The 9,893-nt window shown below is 39.3% G+C and overlaps 2 protein-coding genes across 2 annotated transcripts in view; both read right to left on the reverse strand.

The window, feature by feature from the left end:
- The window catches only part of fkbp6 (FKBP prolyl isomerase 6), a 13,732-nt gene extending 12,412 nt beyond the window's left edge, over positions 1 to 1,320 (reverse strand). Inside the window, exons 1-4 of the mRNA XM_008299824.1 lie at positions 1,246 to 1,320; positions 428 to 545; positions 258 to 347; positions 1 to 169 (exon numbers count right to left, since the gene is read on the reverse strand). The exon at positions 1 to 169 is cut by the window's left edge and continues 14 nt beyond it. Of these exons, the coding sequence (XP_008298046.1) occupies positions 1 to 169; positions 258 to 347; positions 428 to 545; positions 1,246 to 1,320 (452 nt within the window). The remainder of the gene's footprint in view (positions 170 to 257; positions 348 to 427; positions 546 to 1,245) is intronic.
- Positions 1,321 to 2,934: 1,614 nt separating this feature from the next.
- Positions 2,935 to 9,893, reverse strand: part of tmem244 (transmembrane protein 244) — a 15,420-nt gene continuing 8,461 nt past the window's right edge. Inside the window, exons 2-6 of the mRNA XM_008299825.1 lie at positions 5,580 to 5,665; positions 5,421 to 5,497; positions 4,506 to 4,631; positions 4,213 to 4,257; positions 2,935 to 3,032 (exon numbers count right to left, since the gene is read on the reverse strand). Of these exons, the coding sequence (XP_008298047.1) occupies positions 2,935 to 3,032; positions 4,213 to 4,257; positions 4,506 to 4,631; positions 5,421 to 5,497; positions 5,580 to 5,665 (432 nt within the window). The remainder of the gene's footprint in view (positions 3,033 to 4,212; positions 4,258 to 4,505; positions 4,632 to 5,420; positions 5,498 to 5,579; positions 5,666 to 9,893) is intronic.

The raw sequence follows: 9,893 nt of genomic DNA on the forward strand, positions 1-9,893 counted from the left end.
GAGTCGAGGTAGTCGAGGATCTGGACCTCGTACAGAACCGCGGCGGCAGCAGGGATGAGCGGAGGACAGCCCATGTCTCCGTAGGCGTACCGAGGCTGCAGGAGGAAACGGGAGAACTCTCCCTTCTTCATGGTGAGCAGACCGAGCTCCAGGCCGGCCAGTGTCACATCTGCTCCGACAAACCACATCATGAAAAAACAACCTCTAAATCAAGACCAGGACAGTCACTGTTCAAACCAGCCTGAAGAACCTCTCACCTCTTCCCAGCTTCATCATCTGAGGGAACCTGAAGTTAGTGGTGGTTTCAAAAGGCTGGTCAGAGTACTCCAGGAAACCAGAGTAATGGACTGTGGAAGAAAAAACACGCTGCAGTTATGAACTACGACCGTATGACAGGTTTTAGAAATAAACCTGCACTCATAGATACTTAATACTGAAGCGTTCTGGGGCACCGGCGGACCCTCTCCTGGCTGGACCACCTGCTTCAGGATCCCTCCGTCTCCCAGGACGTCATCCATCTGCTGACGGAGCTGCTCGAAAGGACTCTGCAGAAATGTGGTAAAATGTGAGTTTTATAATATCACTGTGAATTCTTTGACCATTTTTAACACCTACAGGCACAAAAAGGACATTCAGAACACAAAATCACACATTTTCATTCAACTGAAAAACCTTTGAATGAAAAAATGTGAATTAAAAAAGATAAAACAAGAAGCATTATTTAATTTGTATTAACGATTTTGCCCTTGAGGATTTTTTTTTTTTGGTATTTATGTCACAAGATTGATTAAGGTTTGAAATATATATATTGTAAAATTACATTTTTTAAAATTTTTATTGTAGACCACTATTTAACCAACAGATATCAACATGAAATCTCCCCTGTTGATTATATATATTAAGATAATTATTCTGTATTACAAGTTTTATGAATGTTTAAGTTTAAATTAGCAAATGAGGTATTCACTTATTAAATATGGGCTACTTTGCATAACTGTCTAATAAAATACTGCAATAGCCAAAAACTATCAACATAGCTCAGTTAATGAACAGCTAGTGTTTTGCTCTGCAATGTCTACTTTTATATTAGGACGACATTATTTCTCTTTTACTCATAAATAGAAACATAATTAGCATGTTAGCAGCTAACTGAGCCGCTAGCTGAGCCGCTAGCTGAGCGGCTAACGGAGCGGCTAACGGAACGGCTAACGGAGCAGCTAACTAAGCTAACAGCGTCAAACTCACCGCAGACCTGCTCGTCAGCGGCCCGTCAGACTCCATCAGCCTCCGGATGCTCGATATTAAGCCGTTCCCGGACATTTAGCAGCAGGAAGGTAAGCTATTGAATTTATCTGAGAAATATTTAACAGCTTTGTCTCAGTTAAACTGTTTTCTAACTGACAGCATCAAACAGGTCAAAACGTGAAGGCGCGTTTAATTAAACTGGGATAAGTTTCCAGTCGGACATTTTACCTGCGACACCACCTGCAGGACGACAACAGAAGTGATGAACTCTGTGGTGATGTTATTCTGTCTGGTAAAATGTTAAATATTACAAATAATACCAAATAAAAAGTAAGAAAATATCAAGGTTAAGACTCTACAAGGTTATTTATTACATGAATTTACCTGAATAATCAAAATATTCTAGTTAAAACCCTACAGTATGATGTAAAATACTAATTTCTATCCATTTTCTTTATCCTCTGTGGGGTTAAGATACAAAATTGTTTGTCTTAATTAGATATTAAGCTTAAGACTTTTTTTCAGTGAAAATATTGGCTGAAAGTCAAATTTGTTTTAATTGCCAGCTTGTCTTTTAGGTCTTTTCCTTTTAGTTTTCTTGATAAAAATGTTTTCTAATGGATGTGGAACTTTAAAACTGCTTTGTCCCTGTCATTAGTTTAAAAACATCAAAATGTCACAGTTCTCTTTCTTCTATAGACAAATGCTCATAATTCATCCACAATATTTAGAACACAGATTAAACAGCTGTAAATATCCAAGACTCACACTTAAACTCTACATATTGTGTTAAAATTATTTGAATTTGATTTATTTCTTTTAGATTTAACCTGGTTTTAGCTCAAACATTGTGACGTATTTGGATCAGCAAACCAACTACAATATAAATATGAAAATATAAAATAATTAATTTACTGTTCTAAAAGTGTGCTATCATCAGTTCACTAACCAGAGCCCACTTTCAGACCAATAAATCACATTATTAATCACAAAAACATGTGCTACAAGTGTGTGGCGCTGATTTCAATGTGGAGCACTCCTCACCCTAAATGTTTTATTTCTTATGTCACACAAACAACTGGATTTCTTTAAAATACACAAATAAAATCCGTGGTTCGAGATATGGACACACACACACACACACGAAACAATCTTTATGGATAAAATCTTTAATGCAAATTCTTAATAGATTGTAACTAACATATACAGCCAACATTAAAGTGATTATCTGTGGTGTCGGTGGGTCTTTTTAATAGCAACTCAGCATGAAATCTAACAGATCTGCGTTTTCTTGCTTCCTAAACAGGTCATTTTTTTAAAACCAGGCTGCTAAACGACACACAAATCTGTCCTGTGACTTAACTCATCACTACAGAAACCTTCCAGCTGTAAAGTCTTCTCTATTGCTCAGCGTCTAATATTTTGAGGGTAAAGAAACAATACAAAAAAATATTTAAACTGTACAGAGTATGTTACAACAAAAAAACAGCATTAGACAAAGTTAGGCGATTTGTACAAGGTGGGATCAGACTATCAGCTAACGGACCGAGTTATCTGGTGTCCTGTGTTGCTTTATAGAAAATATAAATATATGTCTGCATATATCCTGGATGGACGTGATTCGTACCAGAAACAGAGACCTGACATTAAGCAGTTATGCCGTGTTTTTTGTTTTTTTTCTCATGTTGATTAGAAGTTCTGTAGCTCAGCTGGATACACAAAGTTGCTCCTGAAGAGTTTGTAGGCGAGAAGCTGTCCTCCGAAGATCATCATCACCAGGCCTGAACCTGCACAGAGATGAAGCAGAAAAACTGAGAAATCTGAGAAGATTTACAGGTCACGAGGTTTGTTTTCCTCACATCCTCACTGACCGATTAGGAAACACTTTCTACATGATATTTGATGAGTTTTCATCCAACCATCCTGCAAAAAGAAAACCTGCCTGCAGACCAACAGCAGCTTCATCCACATCAGAACACTTTTATTATAAAACACACAAACTTCTGCTACATCCACACCCAGTGTCTGAACTACTGGTTGAGTTTGCTGCTAAAATCCAATGCGTGGTTGCGAATAATGATTATTTTTATTGATGGTTATTTCTCTAATGATCTATTAATTGTTTGGTCCATAAAAAGTCAGACTAGTGTCTATTCTAAGCTACTCAGTTTACTGTAATGAGGAGAATTAGACAAAAAAACTCATCAGCGGTTGTTGGTTTTCGTCATTTTCAGCTTAGATTTGAAGATTTGACCCTTTTATTTGCCCTGAATATTGAATATCTGTTCATTTTGAACAGCTTTTCTGACTGCAGGGAGCTAAAAAAAGTCTTCAGGTGTTTTGTTTTGCACCCAACTTGAACTCACATTTAAGATGCTGCTCCTTTAAACAGAGATTGTTTTCTTTTTAAAACTATACAGCTCTGAATGTGGCCTCCAGATCTAAAGAAGTGAAGCCTTAAACTTGCATTCTTTGTAACAGCCAGCAGGAGGCGACTCGTCTGATTGCAAAAAGAAAACAGATTCTATAGACGTCTATGAGAAAAGGAGCTACTTCTCACTTGATCTGTCACCTCAGTAAACGTTTTCCTGATGAGTTTATGGTCTCAGACGCTAGTTTCAAGTCTCCTTCAGTACAGGAGGATGCTCATTTTGTAAATTACAGTCACATTTAGAGGAAAACAGACAATAAAGTAGGATTTGTTTCAGGGTGTGGCTTGGATGGTTGCAACCACAACCCTCCCTCATCATGTCAGACTTCATAACAATCACCAAACCTGAAGATTTAACATCACAGCATCCAACCTTTTAGATGTGGTCTATGTTTAAAGTGCTGTTTTATAATAAAAATGTACTGGAGTGAATGTAATCTGACCGTAGAGGCAGGTAGGACGTGAATAATAATACGTCTGGGAGTAAGAAAAAGGAAAACGTCGGTCAGATAGAGAGAAAAACGAGTAGCTCTTACCCAGAGCCATCCACCAGTGCTCAGCTGAAGGGAATTCTGACATCACTGCAAAGAAACACACCAGAAAGCTGTGATTTAAAAAGTGACAGATGCTTAAAAATAATGTACCTGACAATATGTGCAAACCCTTAATTCAGCTGATGCACAGCCGGACAGTCAGCGAGCAGTTTGTTGATACGCTGCAGCCACTAGGTCCAGTTACATAAGCAGCAACTCTAATCCGATCAGCTGTTCCGCTCTATTGATCCACTTTGTGTGTGTGTGTGTGTGTGTGTGTGTGTGTGTGTGTTTACCTGCCACAGTCATGGCGACGTGCAGCAGCGTGACAGTTATGGCGTAATCCCAGACCCACTCCTCCACGATCCAGGCGAACACCAGGCCGCCCAGAACGTAGGTCACTTCTGTGGAAATCACTCCGACTGGAGGCACCGAGAGAAAGAAAGAAAGAAAGAAAGAAAGAGGCCGGTTTATTATAAGCGGCGTGACGTTTAACTGAGTTTTTCTGTTTGTGCCTGAAAACATCTAGAATCTGAAAAATCAACAGTTTAACGTTTTTATTTTTTTATCTTTTACCAAAAATGCATCACTAGTTACTGTATATTCGCATTATATCAGAAGTGAACTCTAAAACTGAAGCACATGAATAAAATTTAGCCGTCACTTATTGATCTTATCAGCTTTTAAAACCAAACAGGAAGATAAGATGGAGAAAAATGAACTGAAATACACTAGAAATCAACTATTACATTATAGTTTCATCTCTTTGGTCACTTAGCTGCTCGAGGTTCCTGCTCAGAATGAGTTTTTCTGCAAAAATCAATCTATTTCCTTGTGATTCTGACCGTCTGATCAGGAGAAATCATGCTTGAATAAATGAAACCCCGCTGAACAAACTCGATAAAATTCTCAGTTCCTATCGTTTTGCTGCAGGTGAGTTTCCTTTATTTGAGAAAAACCTTCAGTTCTGACTTAAGAAGTACGCGTTAGTGATTTAACAGAACAGGAAATATGTGTAAAATAACAGTGAGTTGTTCATAAAGCAAAACAACCATTTAAAAAGCGTTGATTGTGCACATGCAGCCGGTCATTATAGTATCAAACTAATGCATTAAAGTGAGATCCAGCAGAACACAGTGGACCCTCTTGTCTGCTGCTCTCTAACATGTGCCGCTCGGCTGAAGGTTCTGCGTCGCCCTGCTGGGACTCACCGAGGTATTTGGGGTTCTGCCATGACGGTTGAGTCGTGTAGTCGAACGGAGCCAACAAGCTGTTGATCTCAGGAACCCTGAAGACGGAAGGAAAGAGACGGCAGAGTGAGACCAGAACCCGACTGAGCTCTGCTGGTGCTGGACGGGATGAGAGTTCACCTGAGCAGCCCGATGCAGACGCTGACCACGATGTAGTAGAGAGAGTAGAAGCAGATCATGCACATCAGCAGGTTCTGCAGGACAACCTGAGGAGACGAGAAAACAGTTAGACTGACAGCCGTGAGTCCTGCTGCGCTTTAGAAGTGAAGAGACGTCTTCCTGCTGGAGCTTAAAGAAAAGTGTCTCAGTTTCACTTCTTGACACTGACGAATAAAAGAAAATGTCCTCTAGCCGTGCACTCTGAAAAGTAATCCTCTTATTGACTTATTTACAACAATAACTAAATGCATGGCTGCAAGATATAAACGTTCTAATTTAATCATTTAAACAAACCTTTTAAGTTGCTCATATTGTTTTTGATGGACAAAAATAATGTTGCATCAATTTAAAATTCTGTGTTTTTTCAACTCAGATTTCTGCGTTGGTTGATTGAATCTAAATTCATGTTGAGGTAACTTAAATAAACTGGCTTCTCTCCTGCTTACGTAAAACTTGTTCTTGTAATCTTGACAACTTATAAACTTGTGGGTATAATTATAAAATTTAGGTACATACCACACATTAAAAAAATAAATCTTTTAAATAAGGTGGAAAAACCAGTTGGAGCAACTAAAAAAAAATAATCCTAATATTTTAGATAATTTCTCAAAAGCTACCATTTGAAGAAAAACGTGAAAAATGTAATTGGAGCAACTGAATCTTTTTAATGTTTGTCAACATAAAAACTTGAGTATATAAAACCAAAAAACAACCTTTAAATAAAATTTTAAAAAACTAGCTGGAAATCATGTGCTTTTCAAGTAATCAACTTAAGAACTACCAAACATTAATGAGTGCCAATTAAGAATAACGCTGATTAAAGATTCTCATGACTGAATAAAGTTTGTTGGTTGAAAATGATTTGATTAAAAAATTGTCATAAACTTAAAAAAACGATGCAAAAATTGTTGAATTAATTGATTTCTTAGAGGAAATGGAAAAAAAAACAACATGAAGATGCCAACAAACAAACAAACAACAAAAATAAACAAAACAACTAATGAAGAAAACCTAATTGGAATTTAATCTTTTAAGTGTCTGTCAATATAAAAAAATTAGAGAAAATTTACTTTAAACAACTGGGAAGTGCTTTTTTATTTTATTTTATTTTTTTTATGAGGAATCAACTCAAAGGCGTGTTCATCAAGTTGTAACTAAAGAATATCCTCTGATTGTAGAGAAAAAGCTAATTCACCTCACAAAGAATAAAACAAACGGTTTCAGTAATATTTTTATTTATGAGCCCTAATGTTATCTTTCAGCTTGTGTATTGATTTTTCACTTTTCCTTCATTGGACTTGTATTAGTATTGACTGTAGCAGCCTCAGTGGGTTCAAACACCAAATCCAAAAACACATCTGAGCCTTTTAGCTTTGAAAACATCATCCAGATAGAAAACCGGACAGGAAGTGAAACCTTCACGGTGGTGTTTAATCTCTTTTATTTGACGTCTGATGTGTATAAAACATAAAACCCTCCTGACAGCAGACGTCTTCCTCTCTATATGTCACAGCTGACTGACTAGACGACACCCTGGAGCTCACAGGTAAAAACCTTTTTCTCAACTTGTCAAACACGAGTGCAGCTGATGATGCAAACGACCGGCTCGGTTCCAGTCGGCCGTCGCCGCTGGATGCATCGAGGTCGTGGCTAATGTCGTTGGTTCTACCTGTGATTTCCTGATCTGGTGTAATACGAAGATGAGAAACAACTTTTACTGATGAGCTGTGGCTGAGACGAATGATTACTGGCTCAGTGACACGGATTTATCTGTGAATCATTGATTAAGGCTTCAGTGCAGAGATTTCAAAGCAAAATACTGTATCAGGTATCAAAAGGAAACCACATGAAATCATCTAAACATGTTGTTCTGTTGAAGAGATATGGTTAATTTGGTGGATTCTTCTGATGATTCCCTTGTTTTTCAGACTTCCAACCTAACAAATGCCTCAGGACAGACCTTTTTTTATGTATTTATGTCATCTCGAGTTACATCAAAAGCAATATTAGGCTCCAGAGCACATAACATAGTTCTGATGTCATCCAGGAACAGATTTTCTGAGGGTGTACCGTCAGTATCCGACGATGAAAATGTCAGATTTAGTGTAGAAAATGTTGGAAAACAGCAAAAATGCTCATTATAGCTTCCTAGAGAGACATTTTGCACATTTATGCACACTGTAGACATTTCATTTCTATTACTTTTTAAAGCTTACAATCCACTGCATTTGTACCACTTCCTGTCTGTTTTTAATGCTAATTAGCAAATTAGCTATAATGGTGAACGTTAATATTTAGTGGTTTTAAATGAAAGTCTTGAGCTTGTGGTTGTGACCGAACAACAACTCTGGGGTTGAAAAATAAAAAGCTGCAGTTCCTCAAACGTCCACTCGAGGCCGCCGCTGAAAGTGAGTCAATCCTCATTGACCTTCATGTTAAAATGTCCAACTTTACAGCAGGAATAAACACATCTACAGTCTGGAACAAGAGTCTTTTTGGTCTCTGGAGCTACTTTAACTGCACTGGGGGTGACTTTAAAGTTCGACATAATTAAGGGTGTGGAAACACAAGCTCCGCCTCTTTGGGTGTTTTTGGATGAGTGTGGAGTTAGGCACTGTGATAATAGTCAAGATAGTCGTAATAATGAGCTGCCACATCGAGCTTTAAAACCGTTTTGCAAGAAACCTCTGGGAGACGCCAGCAATGGACGGTTATACCCGAAGTCCACATCTGGTAAGTCAGACTATGCTGCAGAATATTCTCTGAAAAATGAGCTTCTGTGGCCTGAAAATATCAGAAAACTCCTGAAACTGCAGCTTTCATAAAACATCTACAACTCCACAAGAGGCAGTGTTTTCTCATGAACACAAGGTATTAAATACACGAGCTGAATATCAGCATGTTAGCGCTGTCATTTTAGGCCATTTAGCATGCTAGCATTAGCATTTTGGTTAAAGCGCCACTGGTTGCAGCTTCACAAAGATGCTAAGCTAATCATTTAAAGTGGCTGAGATTTACCTCTATGCTGTTGTTTCTCTAGATTGTGCAGCTCTATGAAGCCTCTCCACTGCAGCTCAGCACACCAGCTCACCAAACTCATTAAAACTACTGAACGCTGCACAGTGGACGGTTGATGTATCGGAGGAATTCAGCCAAACATGCTGGAACTACAGAACGGTTCTGAGGAGTTGCTATGCTGACAGCTCCACTCTGCATCCTGACAGGATTTACTTCTTCACGTTTGTCTTTACGCTGCAACGTGAAGCCGATTCGACTGCTTATGTCGCTGCTGATGCGTCTCCCAGCATTAAAGAAACCACCGCGAGTAAACAAATGTTGATTTTCACCGCAGGGGGTCTTTAAGCCCTTAAAATAACATTTAATCTACAGGACGCCCTGCCGACAGCAGGGTTAAGGTGCATTAACCTCTTGCACCCTGGAAGTGGCTGCAGCAGGACCAGGTCAGATCAGTTTTAAAGATGCAAGCGGCGCCATTCCTGGAAGAAGGCCAGACGAGGAACGTCCAGTAGACCGATGGTTACGATCGATGCAGGAGGTTTAAAGGCTGTTTTTGCTGGAATAGTGGACGAAGCATGGCCTCATTTACAGTAGAGCATGTTTTACTCAGGTGTGAACACGTTTTGTATTTGCACGGAGCGTAGGGTTCATTTTAAGGTCTAGCTGCAGTCACCAGTCCAGTCTTAAGATGTTTATTCAGACGTAAATGTCGTGAAAACAGCTCAGGGCTTGAGGTGCATCACCCGCCGTGGTTTCACCTCCTGGGCTTCAAAGTTCTGGGACTGAGAGGCCGATACGGAGCCTGAACCGCGACCCACATTCCACGCTGTTGTGGCCTCCTCAGCACGCGTAATCTATTTTCTCCCAGCCACATACCGCGGGTGTCTGAAAGCAGGAAAGTAGCTGAGCTCATGCTAATACCTCCAGAGACGGCTAAACACCTCCACTAACCCTCTGGATTGTTTGCCATCTCGGGGCCAGGCCAGCTTTTAGAAACGCGTCCTAGAAACCTGATTGGACGCCTTAAACACGACTCATGTGTGCAGCCAGAGTAATGTGCAGGTGTTTCCCCAAAAGCTAACGATCCAAAGAGAGTTGAAGTACGACATTAAAGGCATTATGTCATAAACGACTATTTTGCAGAAAAACAGCCGCAGTAAACGAGTCTTTTCATTGCCGATGAACCTGCTGATCTTTCCCTTGATTCGTTGGTGAGTTTTGTCTGTAAAATGCCAGAAAATGATGAAAAATATCAGC

Source organism: Stegastes partitus, unplaced genomic scaffold (genome assembly GCF_000690725.1).
Source record: "Stegastes partitus isolate 25-593 unplaced genomic scaffold, Stegastes_partitus-1.0.2 Scaffold1469, whole genome shotgun sequence".
Lineage (NCBI taxonomy): Eukaryota > Metazoa > Chordata > Actinopteri > Pomacentridae > Stegastes > Stegastes partitus.